General features: G+C 50.1%; 1 protein-coding gene across 2 annotated transcripts in view; it reads right to left on the bottom strand.

Moving 5' to 3' along the window:
• Positions 1-7,417: 7,417 nt before the first annotated feature.
• MBNL1 (muscleblind like splicing regulator 1) overlaps positions 7,418-21,056 on the bottom strand; it is a 35,203-nt gene continuing 21,564 nt past the window's right edge. The window contains exons 6-9 of one of the 2 annotated variants that reach the window (XM_026045472.1): positions 20,887-21,040; positions 15,226-15,320; positions 12,215-12,289; positions 7,418-10,448 (exon numbers count right to left, since the gene is read on the bottom strand). In XM_026045472.1, the coding sequence (XP_025901257.1) occupies positions 12,233-12,289; positions 15,226-15,320; positions 20,887-21,040 (306 nt within the window). In that variant the 3' untranslated portion in view covers positions 7,418-10,448; positions 12,215-12,232. The remainder of the gene's footprint in view (positions 10,449-12,214; positions 12,290-15,225; positions 15,321-20,886; positions 21,041-21,056) is intronic. The other variant, XM_026045473.1, reaches the window with a different exon arrangement.

Genomic DNA, 21,056 nt, shown 5'->3' with positions numbered 1-21,056 from the left:
GGTGCAGCCCGCTCGGCAGGCGGGCGCGGGCGGTTGCCGGGGCGGCAGGCTCGCCGCGCTGCTATGTGGGTCAGCTATTTTAAGGACCCGGCGCTCAATGGCTCTTTCTTGCTGGTGCCGAGTGGGGGGCGCTCGGGCGGGCGGGCAGGAGCGGCCGGGACGCGGGGCGCATGCTGACCAGGCTGGCGGCGCCCGCACCGCTGCTTGCTCGCCCAGGTGCTGGTGGTTGCTCTGAAATGCAGCCACAGCCGCTGCTTCGCTCGTCCGCCCGCCCCACAGCGACTTCCAGGGGTTGCAGAGGGCTCCTGCATTCGCCATGGAGCAGCAGGCAAATGCAGCGGCCCGAGCTGCGAGTTTGCTCCGCTCCTGAGCCRGGATGGCATGGGCAGTGGGAAGATCGGTTGGCTTCAGCTTCCCGATCCCAACTGGAGTGGGAAAACACCTTTTCTACAGGAAAACATTGCAGAGACCAGCAGGGCTTCACATCAGTTTTGCGACTCCTAGTTTGATCCTGAAAATCTGTTTCCAAGCTGATGCACATTTTAGGACCTTTGCGGAGCACTTGTTTTCCTCTGTGCAGCTTCCACCTCCTTGCTCGGATTTAGCAAGAGCAGGCGCGAGCAGCCTCTCTCCGGTGACAACAGGCTTTGATTTGTTTGCACTTCTCGTTACAGATTCCTCCTAATTGCAGGCATCTTTCAGAGGCGCGCGTGGCTCGCGCGGGCGTGCGAGCCGTGGCCGTGGATGCGCAGCGGGACGGCAGGAGCGCGGCCCGGTGGGAGCACCGGCCTCCCTCCTGCTGCCGCGGCCGAGGACGGCCTCTTCTCCGGAGACGGGAGCGGAAGGGAACGCTGGAGCGGCAGCGGCTCCATGAGCCAGGGCAGCAGCCCCGGGGCTGCAGGAGCCAGAAAGAGGCTTCAAAAGGAGYGAGGTCCCACTTGGGAAGTGCTTTCCAAAGCCAGGGAAAGAGCCGAGGATGGGAACGGGCTGGCTGCTCTGCTACCCGTTGTGCCAGGAACGCYGCGAGTCCTGTGGAGCGCCGGTGCCTCAGCCCTTGCCCTGTCCTGTGCCCTCCCCTCGTGGGGCCCCGCGTGCCCGGATGACGCCYGGCTCTCCTGGGGAAGCAGGCAGCTCTTCACCCCTCGGGAGAGGCGGATCAGAGCGTTCGTGTCTTTCAGACATTACCCTTCATCAGCCAAACCGTTCTAGGGAGTGAATCAAAGGAAGAGCAGGTTGGGAGCCTCTGCTGTACAGGGGAAATTGGGAACAGCCTCCTCATATTTAGSTGGAGGAGCCAGTGCTCCCAAGCACGTGGCCTGGCTGGCGGGTGCCRTAGCCGCAGGAAGGCAGCCCCAAATGGCAAGTCTGCATTTTATCCCCCTCCCTCTGCAAAGCAGCAGGCAACGGGCCGGTGATGCGGCGGTCACGACGTCAGGGTCGCATTGCCGAGTCCCTGTGCGCTCGATGCAGCGCGTTGCAGCAGGCAGCAAAGAGCCGAGAGGTGCAGGGGACATGGAGCCGTGTGCGGGGCAGGGAGCGAGGCCTCGTGCCCGCCCTGCAGCTCGCCCTGTTTACCGAGGCGGCCCCGGCCTGCCGCGCCTGCAGCAGATGTTGTGCACACCCGGCTCTGCAAACAGCGCTGGAGCTCCGGGGTAAATCACCCTGCGGCCGGGATGTGGCTGCTGACGGCCGAAGGGATGGTGCTGTGCAGCGCGGTCGGGCTGTCACTGCCATGTGGTGCTGTGCAGCACTGGGTGCCTCTGCTGGGTGCCACCAGGCTCTCCGTGCACTGCTGTGCACCACCACTGCCACCACTGTGCATCACTGTGCACCGCCACTGCCACCACCGCGCACCRCTGTGCACCGCCACGCACTGCTGTGCACTGCTGCGCACCACCGCTGTGCACCCTGACGCAGGCTGTGCACTGCCGGACACGGCCGGGCACCACCACATGCTGCTCTGCACCGCCGTGATATCKCCCCTTGGTATTTGCCGTGCACTATTTTGAGCTGAAATACTAAACTCTTCATCTTTTCATATTGARTAATAGTAAGACAGAACAAAAGAAAAGAAACACTGGTGCCTGTCAGGGCTTCAAGATGGTGACAAGAGTTTATGCGGAGAAGTCGCAGTGAGGGGAAAAGCCCCGATGAAACAGGCCGGGTTCTGAGGAGCCATAAAGTCAGGAGCCAACCCGGCAGTGCATGAAAACCATCCTGCTGGAAGAGCCGGTCTGCAGGAGACCTGTGTCTCCTGTCCCCGAGTGTCCCCAGCTAACACTGGTTTTGCAGAGTGGGCAGACAGGCTTTTGCTCGTGGCGATGCAGGGGACGCTSCTTTGCCTGCAGCCTTTTCCCCACTCCAGCAGCTTCTGGGAGACATCTCTGGGGATGCAGGGGGCAGAGCTGCCACGAGGAGAGGGTGGCATGAAGAAATCCTGCCGATTAAAAGCAAAGATTGCCCATTCCTCAGCTGAGCAGTGCTGGGCAAGGACCCACGATGTGATGGCAGTGGCTGCAGCTGCCACCCATGCACAGGACTGAAAGCGRGCTGATTAAACCCACGGTAGCGCGTGCACGGCAGGGATGGCATGGAGGATGTTYGGGGATGCTCCTGGCATGTGCCGCTCCCTAAAGCAGTGCAGGGCACGCCGTGCCATTGCTCCGGAGCAGGGCCACTGTGAGGGAGCAGGGCTGTGCTGCAGGGAGGCAGCTCCRCGCGCAGGTTGGTGGCAGCTCCACGATGTGCTGCTGTGCTGCTGCTTGCTGCCGCTTGCTGCAGACGTGCCTGGCCCGCGCGCCCGGGCGCTGCAGTGCTGCGAGGCCGGGGCCGCCAGGCGTGACGGGACACGACGCTGCCAACGGCGCCGCGTTGCTTCCTGCCCCGCCGGAGCTGCCGCCGCTCGGCCGTTTCCCTCGGGACGGGCACCCCCGCCAGCGTTAGCAGCTAATACCCCCATTCTGCTGCCAGATCCACGTGGGCAGCGCGTGCTGGCACCGTYGCATTCCCCGCGGGGAAGGAGGGCACGGGAGGACGGAGGGCACTGCATGAGAACAAGTGCTCCGAGGCTGCACGYGGGGCCTTATTGGCACCCCAGAGCCCGGGCGCCTCCTCCGTCACTGAAGTGGTGGCGGCAGCAGCGGGGCCACTGTCCCCACCGCTGGCAGCAGGCCCGGGAAGGTGCCCCGGGGCAGGACACGCTGCTTCCCAGCCCCATTCTCATGATAATGACCATGGCCCTTTTGTTTCTTCTCTCATTTCTTGGATGTGTCCTCAGTTGCTCCCCAGGGAGCACGACCCACTGTGGGCTGCGCGGAGCCGGGAACACGGAGCATCCCGGTGGGGCGGCCGCTCCCAGCGGAGCTCAGGGTGCCGCAGGGCCCTCGCCATTCCCGGGGCTCTCGCTCCTCTGGGCAGCAGCAGCAGCAGCAGCACCCTGCGTTGCTGCAGGCCGCGTCTCCCTCCGCGTGCGCCCCTCTCTGCCGGGCCCAGCTGCTCCGCTCGCCTCGGAGGCAGCGGGCCGGGCCGGGCGCTGCGGYGCCTGGGCTGGCGCAGACCCTCCGCGTGCCGAGACACCCCCTCCGCTTAGCTTCCCGGTGGCACTCGGCACGTGATTTGCTCAGCCTTTCCCAGCCCAATTTTCCATTAAATCCCCCTAATTTTGCTGGCTCCTCCCGGCCACCTGCATGTTCCTGGAGACAGCAATGAGGCTGCAAAGCGCCCAGCGCCTCCCGCAAAGGGGCTCTGCACCGCGGCGGTGCCACGAAGGCCGAGGCTGCAGCAAGGAGGAGCCTGCGGCCGCAGGAGGAGGTCGGGATGCGGCGAGGGCTGGGAGAGCAACACAGGGCTGCTCACGGCAGCTCAGCCGGCCTCTCCTCTAGCAAGCTTTGCTGGGCAAATTGGAGTYGTGTTAACTCCCCCAAACTCCCTTCCACATAAGTTGAAGGATCCGTTTCATTCGGTGTCTGTGCAGCTATTTTGGGATGAAACTTTTGATTCAGCACAGATGTTCAGAATTGGGTTTTATGCAGCAGCAATCTTTTCACATCATTCCCCCCTCCATCCTTGTTTTTTTCACCAGAAATTACTAAGCCAGTGAGGGGCTGCAGCCAGAAYGAGTTGTCAGAGGCTGCCTAAAATCTCACATTTCATTATTTGTTTCTCCCCTTTGCCTGCCATTCCCTTCTTTTCCTTGAACTGTCTTTGCTGGATGCTCTTTGTCTGCACACTGCGGCGCTGCACGGGTGCTGTGTGCACTCATGCTGCATGCACCCGTGCTGCGTGCACCTGCACTGCATGCACCATGCGACACGCACCCACCACGTGCACCCACGCTGTGCACACGGGTGCTGCGTGCACCCACGCAGCGCGCGCCTGCACGTGCAGCCCTGTGCATGCACGGGCTCTGCCCTGCGGCGAGCCYGGCGCGCGTGTCCGCGAGCGCAGCCCTCCCCGCTCTGCTCCTCACATTTGTTTTCCAGGCATTTGAGCGACTTCTCACGGTATTTAGCTCCTGCAGCAGCCTGTTGGGTGTAAGTCACTGCTTTTGCCTGGCATATTTAATGAGAGAACGAACAGTCTGAATAAAATTTATAATTAAAAAATGCAGTCACGACGCCTACGGAGGAGGTGGATGGATGTGAGCTAGYGAGCGCGGCTGCAGCAGAGCACGAAGCGACGGCGACGCCCGAGCAAGGGCCGCGCGGCTCCYGCACGGTCCCGACACGGCCGGGCAGCGCGGGCCGGCCGAGCTGCTCCTCCACGAGAGGYTCCTGCTTCTGGTAGGCGGAACATGTTTAATTCAAAGTTTCCCCACTTTTGTTCAGGAAAAATCTACAGATCACATCCTTCGTGAGTCTGCTCTGCCTGAATTCCTCTTCCCTCTGTTTGGAACTAAAAAAAGCTAAGGCAGATGGAGCTCACAGGAAAGTGATCCCAGAAAGATCAGCTAGTAAAAAAAAAAAACCCAAACTGAAGACAAAAATCCTTTAAAATCTGTTTTTCCCTTGTGCTGAGGCCCTTCCTGCATCCTGGCGACCTGCAGGGGATGGTGCCCAAYGCAGACAGGCGCCCTGGTCGCTCTCCAGCACGAGGATGCGGCACTGCCAGGACGGCGTGTTGCAAGGGTGCAGCACGGCAAGGGTGCATGCAGCATCGTGCGGATGCAGCACTGCAGGGGTGGCAGCACACTGCAGGGACGCTGGCTTGCAGGGATGCAGCACTGCGTGGGTGCGGCTGTGCTGCATGGGTGCTGYGCTGCAGGAACGCAGCACTGAGAGGACACCTGCACTGCACAGACACCACGTGCAGCGAYGCAGCACTGCAGGGATAGAGGACACCCCGTTGCACAGACACGGATGGCAGGAGCTGGGGCCAGCAGCAAGAGCAGTTGAAGGGTGGGTTACAGGCACACGTTGCCGTCGCGGAGCCGGGCGGCCTTCGGCTCAGCTGCTGCGGGCTGGGCCCGGCTGCCTGTGCTCGGCGGTGCCGGGCGCTGCTGCAAGCTCCGCCGGGCCGGCACCGCTCCGGCTCCGAGCTCAGTRCTGCTCCTGCTCCAGGCTTGGTGCTGCTCCCGCTCCGGGCTCGCAGCCGCCCGCGTTGCCCTGCAGCGCGCTGGGCATCAGGGGCAGCCGCAGCCGCAGCCGCGCCAGCCTGCGGGCCGCAGCATCCCTGTGCTATCGGCAGGATGCAGCCGCGTAGTGCGCCCCGGATGTCCCGCACCAGTCGGGATGTCGGAGCCAGTGCTTCCCCCGGGACACAGCRTGTCATTAATGCTAAAAATAACCCGCTTGGTTCGTTTGGCTCCTAACGAGCGCGTCGGGGCCCTGCAAAGCGCGTGGCCCCAAGGCAGAGCCGCGTGCTGCTGCTCTTGCCCGGGCGCGGAAGGGSCCGTGGGTGCCAGGGCAGCTCCGGTGCCGCTCGGCACCGCGTGGGGCTGCAGCCGCGCTGGCCAGGGAGCAGGAGCCGCGCGGGACGGGGGGACTGTCCCAATGAGGGAGGAACAACCGCATCAGCCGCACCGGAGCCAGAGGGAGACCCGGCCCTCGTGGGCACGCTCCGGGTGCGAGCTGTGGGCATGCTCCGGGTGCGAGCACCGGGTGTGCGCGGGTGCGAGCTCCAGGTGTGCTCCAGGCCCCAGCTCCAGGCGCTGGCAGCAGCGGCGCGGGCCCCTCCTGCAGGAGCAGGAGCGCGGGGCCGTGCGGGGCTCGCTCGGTGCGGGCGCCGCGGCTCCGGGCAGGCAGCGCGGAGCACGTCCCGCGCAGCCGCCTGCATCCCCGCGCCGGCTGCGGGCGCCAGGCCGCGGTGCCGCCCGGAGGCCAGGTCGCTGGCTGGCTCCTCACAGGGCGCCCGGCACTCTGAGCAACCCTCACAGGGATAAAGCACGGTCGGGAGCAGCGCCCTGGCTTCGGAGCCCCGCGAGCCCCCGGGAGCCTCCCTGCGGAGCGGGGCCCAGCCYGCGCCCCACGCCCGGCTCGCTCTCCGCGCGCTGGATCCCGGGTGCGACGCTCACACCGCCTTCATAGAGCTCATTCGGGTGGGAAAGGGGATTTTTCTGCAAGAAAACGCTTCAGCTYTGCTGGCCTCTGCCCTCCCCTCGGCGTGGGGGAGAAAGCAGATGCTTTGGGCAGTGCTGCCTCGCACAGGGCTCGCACACGAACTGAAGCAGCAGCCGGCAAGCGCCAAGCTCCAGTCAGCAGCGGCTGCAAATGGGCAAAGCAAGTCTGGGAAGCAATGCGCTCAGCCGGGATCACCCCTCGCTGAGCCAYGAGCGAGCGCGGACACCTCGCAACCGGCGCCGCTCTCCTCGCAGATCCCCAGTGCCGGGTCCAACTGTGCCATCAAGTCCGGGACTAGCCCCACGTAACAGCCCAGAGCCGCCCTACCTGCTCCGCGCGTCCAACACAACACACACCGCAGCAGTAACAAAAGTCTGGCATACAGCTTGTTTTTCCCCCRAAATAAATGATGTCCCTTCAGTAATACGCATATATATGAACAAAATAAAAACACATGCAAAAGAAAGTGTGGAACTTCTTCACCCTGGTACAGAAAGATGTAATTAAGGAGAAGAACTTTCATTAGGGCAATTTCACTTTATTTTTTTCCATACAGCAAGGTCAACTATAGCGGTAATAATAAAATAAGCATAAAAACAAATTGCAGCCCAGGACAGAGTACATAATTTGGAGCAACTACAAGCAAAAAGTAAGTCTGTGATTACATAATAGTAAAACCAAGCACATCTGTCCTTTCAGCAGATGAAAGTTGCAGGGTTGCAAGTAAGTGCAACTTTAAGAATTATTCAGTGTGAATACTGGAGATACCAGATAAAATAACGGCCAAATCACTTATCTTTCCAGCTTTGGCATATATAAGAACAATGTTTCTTGAATGTTTTCATTAAAACGGTAAAATTCCAGAGGGTTTTTCTTTTCACCTGCTAAAAGAACAGGACCACTACAGCAATAAAAAATAACCACATAACAACTACAGCTACGGTGTGCTGTTTGGTTTGCCTGTTCATGATTTGACTCTTTCGTGAAAGTCAGTATTCCTTTTGAAGAATCTTTTTTTTTTTTTTTTTTGTGAACAATAAACCACTGAAATTGTCAGAAACTGGTTTGAATAGTATATATCTTTAATATAGTTTTTTGATACTTTAAACATGCAGTAGTTTTTGAATAATGTACGGAATATTTGATCCATGATTTCACCTTGATGGTTTGAAGTACCTGTTTTTTTTTCTTTTTTTTTTTTTTTTTTAGTTAATGATTTTCAGGCAGATTTGAACCAGTGGAGCTTTTGTCAGTCATGAGATCTTGGAAGGATGGCATATCTTTCCAGCTGAAAAAATCCTGGCAAACTACAAGCTGTCCACATAAAGCAAAGCAACTTTTTTGAAGGGGTATGGAGTGCTAACTCTGTGCCACTTTTGCAAGCAATTTTGTTCAGCCTGTCATTTTATTAGCCTTAACAAAACTCCTTGTAATTATAGACATTTTTATTCAAAATAAGATCTTACTATTATACAGGTTTCTCTCTTTTTTGACTATATACAGAAGTGCAAAAAGTCAACCTTCTCTCTATACGTTCCCACATGCTAAACTGCAGCATAATCAACCCTCAAGAGTTTGCACACACACACTATAATTCTTGTTACGTAAACTTTGAGTATTTGGATTATCAACAAAAAGTCCCTTGATCTATTGATTATGCAGCTTATTTATAACAAGGCCTGATATTCAGGGATTTCAAAAAATATTTAAACAATATTTTAACATTTGAAATGGATACAGTAGAAAATAAATTTTATTCTAATATCTAGGAACTAGATTTTCTCATAATAACTAATTACAAACAAAATAAATCATCAAAATATTACTCAATTGTCTGCCAGGATTGTTGCGATAGCAACAACTTAACTTCTTACTTAGCAATGATTATATAATTATAAGATATCCATATAAAAGATCTTTGTTCTTTTAATGAAAACTAGACAAGAACTAACAATGACTGACATTCTTACATTGTAATATTAAATCAGTAAAATATAAATCATTTAGTTAACAATAATACGAATATTCATATGACACTACATGTAAATTCAAAACTGAGTATGTTATGAAGAAAACTACCTTTTTTGTATTTTGAAAAAGTCATCAGTAAACTCTATTAAAACAAAATTCTATAAACTGAAATGGTATTCAACTGGTAATAGAAAATTAAAACAATCTAATAAATGTAAGAAATAAAAACTACATTTTTAACAAGAAAAAAAATAAGTAATATTCTCTAATGTTAAGTAACTACAATAACATGTGAAGTCACCTATACTTTCTTAACACGATTGAAATTACATTGGTATGGGTTTTAACCCGTAATGTAATAATCTAAGGCTTTAATAGATGTACAGTACAATCAGTAAAATCAACACATCATTCTCATACTATAAAGCATCTCTCTCAAGCATAAAAACTCGCAGTAAACTTGGGAGTATGGCGGGTTCTAGAACCGAACCCGCGCTTCCCCCGCTCCCGCTGCGCACCAGTGACCTGGCCCCCACGTCAGCACTTTGCTGAACAGAGCAAAAAATATCCTTTACTAGCTGCAACATCCAAACCACAAAAAGGAATTCCTTTGGATGAATCCATTCTTAAAACTTGAATGCACATCTATTTTTTTTTTTGTTTTTATTTTGTAAAGGCTTTCTAAGGCTATAAGCAGTTAATCTGAACAAAAAAAATCACATATAAAACTCACCCAAGTATTTAGCCCACCCACTTTCTATGCTAATTAACATCTCCATTTTTTCATATTTTGGTTTGTCATGCATCTGATGTCAGTGCTTCTTTTGTCTTTGTTTAGAGTCACCGTTTAAAGCGTGACTGTGATGAAGTCAAAGTGAAACCCATCTCCGCAAAGCATTTATAGTCCTTTCGACTTTTGACAGAGGCTATAAATAGAAGCAAAATAAGTTCCTCAGACGTTTGTTCCTGTGTCTCAGAAATGGCCTCTCCCTTTCGTATAGCATGTTATACAGTAAAATATGCATAAATATTACACTACAATGCCTTAAAATAGTTTATATATATGTCCAGTATGTGTTAATTTGTACGGATAGAGTATCTTTCTTGTGCTGTCTACTGTTACTGTAAGGAATAATTGGCCATTTCTGAGACAGCTTTGGTTTTGAAACAGAATGGTGCCCTTTGACTGATTAGTAAAGTAAGTGAGAATGTGGCTTTGAAAATAACACTGCAGAAATAATACTCTAACCTGATGTACAGTCTATGGCACTTCATGAGAATCCTTAACAACGTGGTACTTAAAGCCATTGACGTGCTTTAAAATATACACAGTTGTGGTTTTGCTTGGCACATTCATCTCTGTCAGATACCTCTCTTACCATTTCTTACAATCTATTACATTAAAAATATTACTCTTAAACAAAAATTACTGTGCATGCACGCTCTCATCTATAATGGCAATTTTAAATACAAGGTGCACCTTTGTTATTTGTAAACCTTGAAAGAAATAAACTTACTTTAAAAAATTATATCTTGGTCTACAGACGTACCAATACATAATAGATTTATGGTTACATCATAGTCTGTCTTTTCAAGGTGACATACATGATTATGTAGGGAAGAGACTACATATGCATATCCCAATACATATGCATACTTTCTGTGCTAGAAAAGATAGACAATGCTGTAGCTCTTAGACAATAAGATCACCTCAGCACAAATATCAATTCAATGTACAAAGTATATAGGCAACAGTGTGCAGTGATTTCCGAGTTCTCGTTTCCTCTTGTTAACATGCAATGTGTGGATGTCTCGCGCTGAGGGAGCTCCCGAGTGTTGCTTGACGGTATATACAATATGGCTAATGAGCTTCTCCTTTCCACAACCCCAACACACTGTCCTTTGCTCTTTAGTTATGATCTAGAGAGGGAAAAAGAGAAAGCACTTTCAGCACATCTCTCAATAAAAATTCATTTAGCACCACRTAGGCCCAAACTTTGCAGCTGCAACACCAGGAAAATCTGTCACTGACTACTGGGCAATTCGGAACCAAAACCAGCACAATTTCCCTGCAAATAATGCCCTCGTAACAAGGGTTCACTTTGCACCGACCAGTTATGCAGTGATAAAAGCTTAAATGAAATGTCCTCCCAGTATTCCTGACCCGACCCCCAYGGTATCCCAGCTTGGGGGAGCAGCTCGCCACCTCCGAAGCCCACGACCCGGAGTGCAGAGATTCCCACACAAGCTGCTGGGGAAGCCGCGTGCTGCTCTGCTCCCCGGCCCTGCTGCCACTGCCCTGCAAAATGGGACAAACCCCACCGATGTTTGTGGGCATTTCACGCCTCTAGGGATCCGGGCCCTCCAGCCCACGATACTGTCCTCACCCATAACGACCTACTTAGAGCTCTTTCCCTGGTCTCCATGGCCCCTGGAACAAGAGACCCCTCGAGAGGGATTCCAACTCGCCCTCGGGAGGTGTCTAACCATGAACAGGGACCCCCGAGCCCCGGCCGAGGCGGAGGGAACCTGCTACCACGGATGGGAAGGAGCATCCCAAGGCSGCCCTGCAGCTGCCGAGGAATGGCCATGCTGGGCTGAAAGCAGTAACTCCTATTCTACAGCTATTAAGAAAAATCAGTTAAGCCTTATCTTAATAATTCCAATCGGGCCRAGCCATCCCATAATAACACAGCAGAACTGAAGTACAGCAGACAGAACATTCATACAAATCACAAGCTACCCTAGGGAGGTGATGGTGCAGCTGATGGCCTTGCAATTTAGTGACAGATGGGAAACTACAATTTACTCATACAAAGAGAAAGGGGAAAAAAATCTTTCAAGCTTAAGCACACTTAAAGCTTTGTGACTTGAAGCTTTGTGAGAAGAAAGCCTGCAGTATAAAGGGCTGTCAGAGACCACGTGAAAGCAGAGCTCGCAGCACAAGGTGCGAGAGCGCGCGGARGCTGTGCTCCGTGCGACCTCTCTGCCACGTAACCAGGGCCACAGAAACCCTGCATGCAGCGCATCAGAATGTGACAGCCTGTGCGCGAGAGACATCAGGCTCAGATGACTAAGCCCATAATTTCACAGATGCTGGCTTTTGGGAGATGTAAAATTAGTCCTTTCTGAAGAGCTTAACGTAACCATCTACCTCCCAGCCYGGCCTTGGCTCGTGCCCGTGGCCAGAGCCATCATCCTCTGTGAAATGCTAATTTTAGCGTCTCTGATTTCACTATTCAAAAGTGCAGTTACACAAATAATGTGTTCCTTCTATATGTGCAAAGTACTGCCCACATCTGGTCTAACACGCTAGCTAATGGGGTCACTGCTAATTATGGGATCTCCATTCAGTGGGGAGTTATGCAAAAATCCCAATTAACGTGACACCTAACAGCCCTGCATCACAGACTGCCAGACCCTAGCCAGAACCTCACAGCACATTCACTCTGCCACTTGTGTAAAAAAAACAAAAGGACTACACTTCTGTAGAATAAAGCTTCAGTGCATAAATTCCTGTGGCTGGCTAATGTCACAAACATGCACATCCATGGGTCTCCAGTCACTCCACCGTATTATAAAACTTGTTTTAAAAAAGGAAATAAACACATTGCATCTCTGAAAAAGACAAATTATGCACATATACAGAGCACAAAACTGCAAGCAACAACACACTGGAAACTTACTGTTTGATGACAAAATGTCTACATCTGTGTAACATACTTGTGGCTAGTCAGATGTTCGGCAGATATTATGGGTATCTACAGGTAAAAAATTTGAACAATGAGTAACATGTGCAATGAGGCAACCCAGAGACAGAGCATTTTGCTACAGAACATAAGGGTTCAGAAAAGTGAGGATCAGCTGTGAGTTGGTGGATTTTATATTGTCACTATAAGTTAAAGTCAACTTAAGTGCTACAGTAGCAACTTAAAACTGCAAAACATTGTGTTAAGTACTATTTGACAAATATAAATAAGTATTATTGCTTGTTTAGAAAAAAGAGAAGTTAAAATCTACGAAAGTTCATGCAGTGCAGTAATTGAAAACAGCCCTTTTTGTTGGCCTACACAAAGTTCCATGATATCGGTGAGTCATTGAAACTGATAAATTCTATAATGACACTGTTTCAGCCCGATTTTGAGAAGCACTCCCTGCTTTCGCTGTCTCGGGTTTTGAATGCAACACCTACGATGCCCGGCGCTTGATTTTCATAACAGGTGAAAACCCAACATTKGAGGAGAGCTGGGCGCTCTTCCCACAGCTCCAAGGCAGCAGGGTAGATCAAGTGAAAAGCTAAGACTCCCCAAACCAGTGAAAYAATTCTCAAAACGTTAGTTTGTGCAAACAGAACTCGATACCTGGCTCTCCTGAAACGTCCCATCAACAGTTAACCATTAAAATCACAGTATATTACAAGCATCACGAACAACCGAGTGTATATTCTACACTTGCTTTTTGGATCCTGGTCTTGCAACGCTCTGATGTGGTACCCCGACTAAGATCAGCAGGGCTGAATCTAAGCAGCCCTTGCAGGTCAGGCCCTTGGCTCGGGAGAACAGCAGTGCATACGAGGATCAGAGGAACCACAATAATCTGGTGTTACGAACAGGACCAGAAGTCCAGCTGAGCAAGCCAACAGACGGGGACAGGAAAACATGCTCGGGCATGTGACATCAAATTGACCTGTATGATTACAAACAGCTGTCCAACTTGGAAAGGTTCTCTTTCTCCTGGTGGATATYAAGGCCAATCTGTTAATCAACCCACATGAGAAGGGGACGGCGGAGGAATATTCTTGGGTAAATACCTTACAGGTCTAGGTGTTTTTTCCACCCCTTGTGCCCTCTCCTCCCCTAGCAAGTTCACACAATTCCACAACATTGCCAGCTTGTACAGAAAGGTGCTTTGAGCATAATGAAGCTTCTCATACCATTTTTTCCTACTGCTGCAGGAGAGGCTGTTGCACCCAAGTGTGTAGAAGCATCAGGGACAGTGCTGTCGAAACATACCGAGGACCTTCAACACCAGTCAATGAAGATGAAGGGCCAGATCTTAAGACTTTCGGCATGCAGGCACATTGCATTGTGTGGCATTAAATAATTTCAGCATTGCTCACATAGTATATACATATATTGGTTATATATGTATATATTGAGGTTTGGCTGCAGTTCTGTACTAAGTGTGTTATGAAGTTCCAGGGAGGATATGCATGAAATGGTCAGATTCTACAACAGCAAGTTTCCCTCTAATCTCCTTGGGAAAGTGCATTGCAATCCAGAGAGAGATTTAAAAAAATAAAGATCTTTTTGCTGTGGTTTGGCTTGTTCCTGCGACTCTCTGGACTTATGGAGGACATAAAGACAAACACTTCAAYGAACTGTGCTGTGCAATAAAGTACAATATTATAGTACTTTGGCACACAAGGGGTTGGTTGCTGTGTTACTCAGAAGTAACCGCTCCCATCAACTAGTTAAGATAGGAAGTAAGTCTTAGGCTGGTTTCAACACGAGACACACTTACGCAGTAAAACACTTCTCCCAAGTACAAAGCGCTGCGCTAAACAGAYCCGGAATTGTGTCGGGAGCGCCCTGGCACGAGCAGGGCCATCAGGTCCCAGGTGCAGCCCGAGGGCCAAACCCCTCTCAGTTTCATGCTGCCTCGTAAAAGCGCTCCGGAGCCGGCCCCGAGGGCCTCGCTGCAGCGCCGTGTCAGGGGAGCGCCCCTTAAACGCCCACCTTTATCCCCAGAACGCGACGGTTCGATGGCATAAGGCAATTCTGACTTTCTAGTAAACCTTGCAAAAATAACTGGTTTTCTYAAGAGGAGCCAGAAGGTCTTTTGAAGGCTTTTTACTGTTACATTTTCAGCTGGATGTACTACAAAAATCTGCATTTTTGAGGATCTAGTTAAATAAAAATAGGCCAATTTATGCTCAGGTGAAGCTTCAGTTGGTATGTGTGGAAACTGCACCTCGTCTGTCCCTTAATGCTTGTCTTTAGAATACAGTTTGTGGCTTTCCCAGGAGGATTTTCACTTACTTATTTAGCAAAGYACTACTTTTTTTTTCTTAAATATATCCAAACATGGCAAGAATCAGGATAGCTATTTAGAAATAAAACCAGATTTTAATGCAAATTTTTATTAACTGAAATTTGCATATTGAAAAAAAGCAATCAGCCCTTCCCTGCAGAATCACAAGTTGAAACAAAGGCTTAATGTGTGTTTCTGTGTGGCCCACGCTCAAATGTTTTTGTTTTGCTTTTGGGAGAGCTGAAGAGAGTCAGAACATGCTTAGACTGTTAAAATTCTGCTCCTGTAATCCCTAATCCCTCTGCACAAGTTTTTTACTGGTTCTCATTGGTGTTCTGCATTAAGGGGAACTGTGGGTTTCATGTAAACAGAAATGACTAATGGGTTCCGTGTATTATCCCTTTCTCTTTACATCTGTGAGAGCAGAAATAAGCAGCACGGCCCATAAATGTTAAGACTGAGTCAGAAACTCTATTATCCATTATTTTTAGCATCAGAAATGGAACTGCAGCACCTTTTGAGCATGGATAAAGGCGTATTAAGCTACGCTGCAGATCRGAGAGAGAATGTGTAGGCCAACAAGAGGTAAAATCAAAACCCCCATGCTCATTAAAAGCACCGATTTCGAGTTGTCTGTAAGGAACAAAGCTGTAAATTAGCAAACCTGGTTGGCTGTGGCTGTTGCAGCGAAGGGAACACTTGTGGCAGATGTTGTTGCTGCAGACACAGTGGCTGGCGTAGCACCGTGCACCATGGGAACTTTCGGAAGGAAAATCATATAAGCAAACATACGGAAGAGTGTAGCAGTATGGGAACCAGAGCGACATGTGGYGGGATCATCGAGCATGGTATTGACCACAGCGAGAAGCCCGACACACCAATGCCAGCGCGTGACATGCAACCACAGGGCAAAGCAGGACAACATGCCAGGGAGAAGGGGGGAAGGAAAATGAAAGAGAAAAAAAGGGGAAAATGCTTGTTACCATCAAATCAAGAAAACTGACATAAACAAGCTTAATCATTTCAATACAAAAAAAAMCAATCGATTTTTAAAATGCCCTTATAATTACCTTTTTTTTTTTCTATAAAAAATTCAACCCAAATATTTACTGCACACAGAAATTAACCTTGTTGAAGGACAGTATAYTTCTATATTGCTATAGTAAGATACAGTCTCTTATTTAACACAAGTAGTCTAAACACTGGAACTCATAGTCCAATCAAAATCCACCAAGAAACAATGTGCAATTCAGACAACTGCTGTACAAATTAACGACGTCCACGTATCCGTGTCAATTAAATAAAGCCATTGCATTTAATTGACAGGTGTTAGTGCAGGAGGCTCAGGGAGATGGACTGGCACAAGAGCTCTAGGTTACAAACTAACAGTGGATTTTGAGGGTCCGTGAGCTGCACCACAGGTTTAAGAGAATCAAGAAACAAAGCTGGCACCTACCAACACTTGTAGCGGGTGTCATGCACAATATTGAGCCTGCTCATCATGCATTGCARCAGGAAGGTGGATTTGGAAAGGGAAAAGAATTAAAACAACCCATCACACGTGTAATTAGAGAATTTCATTTGAACAAAGAAGAAAAATTGTTATTATGGGAACAGTGGCATGTAACTGTCAGCACAATCAAACCATACAATAGCATAGTGATCCACTAGGACTAGCCTCCAGCGARGGGAAGAGGGGAGGGAACTGTGTGCCAGGATATTTTGTTTGTCTTGATTTCAGCCTAACACTATTAAATATTAGTGTGACCAAGAACAATTTTTTTAGCTCGGTTTTATACCGTTTTGGTCTAAGCTGTCTTGCCCTTGCCACAAGCTTTGTGGTGGTCTGTGAGCTGCTTTCCTCAGCTGAAAAGACACCCAGAGGTCGCAGCCGCTCGGGGCGTCGCTGAAAACCCTCCTCGCCGGGGCTCAGTGCCCTGCCAGGCGCCCACAGCGACGAGCAGCTACAGGCAACGTCACGGCCGCGCTCTTCCCTGCGCGGCACCTTTAGGGAGCGTGCGTGCCGAGACGGGGTGCATGTGGCACCAGGGCTGCCCTAGCACCTGCGGGCGCGCGCCGCAAAGGCAGCGCGGAGCACGCTGCAAAGGCGGCGCACAGCAACGTCGCCAGGAGCCAGCGGCCAAAGGGGGCTGTGTGCCCCACCACGGGATGTACCTAAATCCTCTGGGCCTCTGGCTATAGAGAATGGCACCAATTCTGTGCCAATGGCCCAGCAAAACCAATGGGCTCACAACCCACAGTTCTCTAGGGTATATAAAAACGAAGTGGCTGCATCTTGTGGATTCTTCATTGCAACTGCATGGCCAAGAGGAGCGTGGGGTCTTTTAGAGACACTGCGGTGTGAAATCTTAAATTCACTAGGTTAGTAATTCTGTTTATTTACAAAGCAAGGTGCCTTCCTTGCTTCCAAAACACTGAATTCAGAATTTTCAAWTTTTGATTTCAGCATTATAGATATCCAGATAAAGGATTCAAATGGTTATATATCAGAATATCCATTTTTAATAACAGATTTGCTTTTTTATTTAGTGCACATTTAATTTATTAATACTGCTAATTATTCTGACTCAGAAATCCTGAGTAAATTCTGAAATCTAGGAACAGAGATTGCCATGAAAACAGAAACATTCTGGAAGGCTAGTGGGAGCTACTGCACCACGGCTTCCTTGACATTCCCTGACAGTAACAAGGGGGACAGGAAATTGCCGTAGCTGGCACCAAACAGAGTAGTGCCTTGTGCAGTCTCATGGGCATTTAACTCTAGCATTAAGCAACGAACATGTCAGCGTTATTACTGCTGAAGACAAGGTTACTGTCTGTCATCCCCGTATCTTTAAGGATAAGATGAAAATGGCATAATGACGTTTTCTAGTAACGCTTCTATTTCTGTGTCATGGAAAAGAGTGAAAATATTCAGGAAGAAGGGTTAAAAGGACAACGTTCSCGGCTTCTCCAGAAGTGACTCATTGCCCAAGTCGAGGGAACTGCTTATAAGATAAAGAAATGGAGAAAAATTTTGCTTAAAGTGCAAAGGGTAAGACTATTTCCTCTATCGCACTTACGACTCCTCTATGGTGTCAATGGAGTTGCAAAGAAGAATATTTGAATTTTGCATCTCTAAGAAGTGCCCTACTTATAAGGTTGTGTATATAACTTCATTATATCTAGAATACTACATCACTCCGTGCATTATTAAGTTTACATGCTAAAACAAGTGAGATTTTCATAATCTCTGTGAAATGTCACTGCAAAGCTTTTGAGCTCAAAATGTTAGTTTGAGTTATCGACATTAACCTTATAACCAGTGCACACAGTTTTGAAAGGGAAGTGCAGCAAAAGAACATAAGGCAGCAATGAGAATACTAGCTAGGGTGCAATAACTTGCAAATATGAAGACATAATGCTGTATGACCCTCTTACCAGTAATAAAAATAATTTCTGCTATGACCTTAATACTCATCTTGACTTCAGAAGCTGTGACTGACTAAGGAGGATGTACAAGTAGTAAATGTGCAGTTTCAGACGCTCCCTAYGCTTCCAGCACAAGGCAGAACTTTAACTCAAGCATGTGCTTGGTTAGGTGAATGTAGCTTCACAACCAGATGATTTCTGCAGTGTAATAAAGCTATTTTGATGAGAATTCTGCTTTTACTGGTATTTTAAGCGGCTTCTTCTCTCCCCCCTCTCACACTGTTCTCTCAGCCTAAATCCTACATCAGTGCAGTCTACAAAATCCTACTAAAAAGTATTGCTGTGAACAGCTAGAGTTGAGGGCTGCTCCTTCCCGCTCTGCTGCTTTGGAGGAGATTTACAAGTCCCACGGAGAGGAGCGTTTAAACGGGTACCTCCTTGTGCGAGCATCTGTGGCTTGCCTGAGTCCCAGCAATGAGCAAGCAAGTTCTCTTGTGCTGAAGCAGCAGCAGGTACCTAGATCTGCAGTGCCTGGCCTCTATGGCAAAGCTGGCCTAAGCCRCTCCAGCAGTGGCTCCTCGGATCTGCAGCTAAAACACTTGCTCCTCCTTTAGCCAAGGAGTCACCTAATTGTTAAAATGAAACCTCGGAGTCACCTAATTGCGACTTTGCAGGCAAGGTTCAAGAGCCCCGCAGGGTTCAGATGCACCCCGTGGGATTYGTGCATCAGCTCTGGTATGCAATCTTCTCCCTAAACACGGATCTGAGTGAGGCAGCATCTGCAGCCCGGTTGCAGCCGTCAGCTCCTCTCCCGCCCGCAGCTGGCCCGGCCCTTGCAGGTCCCGAGCTCTCCTTGCTGCAGAGGACAACACTCCAGAGCCCCTCGGGAACAGGTTTCCTCGTGGGATGCAACCCATTCCCTGCCACAGATACTCCCATCGTTGGCCTTCGCATGCCCCTGCACACAGGCAGCCCCAGACCAGCAGGCAGTCTGGTGTTGGGAAGCGCTGAGCGCGATGCCCTACAGACAGGAGGGGCCAGCTGAGAGCCCCCCGGCGATGCACACGGGTGACACGGGCCGTGTGGCAGCATCCTCGCCCTCCAGACCTACCGTATTGTGGCACACAGCAGATGAGGCAGCGGAGACAACACTCTAAGCGACACGCGGGGCCCCGACTTGACAAATGCTGCTTTAATGCAGACTGCAGCGAACTAAGCTGTCTCCTTCCACAGCAGCGGCCTGGAGGACACCCCTAAGCTTTGGGCTCCCTCCTGGGCTCTGGGGGATGGACAGAGAAACTCTCTTCCCAAAGCTGTGCCAAAGGGGATGATAATGCACAAACAGGACTGATGCTAGCTAGCTTTAGCTCGTAACTGGAAAAAAAATAATAGTCACAAGGTGGAAAGAACACAACCTTTTGGAAAGGTACCAGACTACTGGAAAGCTAAAACTGATGCTATTTGAAAAATGTAAAATCTGAATTAGTGGGGTAGCTCAGGCTCAGAAAACTCTGGCTCTTTTTTTGTTGACCACTTCTTCAGCGGTCAAGAACATTCAAAAGAAGCATCAAGAATCACTGTGCAAACCTCCCCAAGGGCTGCAGGGCAGATGTGCCCGAGTAAGAACTGAGGAGGGTTGTGTGCAATTACTGACAAGAAAGATCCTGGCGAGTTACTTACGACAAACAAAGTCTGAGGCACATAGAAATGTAATAGTGTATTATATATATTATTGTATGTAATGTCTGGTCTAAGTTTCTAAGCTCAAAGGGTCGCAGTGTAGTGCAGCAGTGTTGAGTGCCTCTGGAAATCATCCCAACCCGTGGGTTTAATGGGAGATGTGTACAGTTCACAGACTACACCAGAGCTTTTCCAAAACACATCCGTGCAGTTGTGCAGGGCCTACATGGTGCTCTATGATCGTACACGCATTTTCCTTTGTATTTTGACAAGGGGGCTAAACGCCTGGCCTCACTCAATCAGAGACTGTTGGGGTCCTGACCTCACCAAGCTTTGCAAAGGCTGTGCTTAGTAATATAGTTTAGTGATTGCAATGAATTTGGGGAATTTTAATAGGAGATTGTCATGTACTACAGCAAGCATCTATTCTTTCTGTGCCATTTAAATTATGTTGATTATATGACAGACTGTGCCATTAAGAAAGAATGGTAAAAAGCTACTATATATAAAAGCTGCTATACCAAATGCCTGGGCACATACTTATCAAAAATGTTTAAATCTTTACATTTGCCGGGGTGAAAGTTCAATAGTTTAGTTTGTTTACTTCCCCCTCCAGCTACTCTGCATTACAAAGTGCAGAACTTGTGGACATCTTCACATTTTTTGTGTACAGATGTGCCGAATTTCTTCTCTTTATTACATACCTCCCAGAATGACAGTGGCATTTCAACAGAAGGTCCACGTGCAAAAAGCTAACTGATGTGGTAAAAGAGCCATGAACTTCTGTTAACTTATTAGAAATGTGCTCTTTTTCACGCAGTCCTGCTYGCAGCAGGGCTGCACGGCACAAGAGCTCCCTACCCCAGCGGGGCTCCCGCACATGTGCATAGGCATCAATTCTGCAGCACCTCCACCTGAGCCACCGTGCTGCTTGCGAGTGGCGAGCGTCCTGCTTTGCCAGGGGACAAAGGGGACAGGGGGACCCCGGACAGGGGACCCCGGTGCGCCCCACACCGCTCTCCTGCACGTGGGCACCGCGGTGCGTGTCGGCACCACGGCACRCGCTAACCAGGGCAGGAGGCGGGCGTCGTGATCCGAGGCACAGAGCCTGGCGCCGAGGGCGGCACCGCGGTGCCCGGGCTGCAAGCGAAGGGTTATCACCCGAGACGGGCCCTGCGCCGCGGCGCAGCGCGGAGCCGGGCGCGCCGCTTACCTGGCGGCAGGAAGGCCGTGTGCTGCTGCAGCTGCATGTTGGCGAGCGCTTGCTGGTACTGGAAGATGCCCGTGTTGAAGACCGCCGTGGCACCGTTGGTTTTTTCGAGCGCAGGCCTCTTTGGTAGCGGGGGGAGCACGGCTTGAGGGATTCCCTGCACGGGGGGGGGG

The sequence above is a fragment of the Nothoprocta perdicaria genome, unplaced genomic scaffold (assembly GCF_003342845.1).
Source record: "Nothoprocta perdicaria isolate Ctin4 unplaced genomic scaffold, notPer1 scaffold_4, whole genome shotgun sequence".
In the NCBI taxonomy this organism is placed as follows: domain Eukaryota; kingdom Metazoa; phylum Chordata; class Aves; order Tinamiformes; family Tinamidae; genus Nothoprocta; species Nothoprocta perdicaria.
The sequence above is the reverse complement of the archived record's forward strand: the minus strand, read 5'-3'. Positions and strand labels throughout refer to the sequence as shown.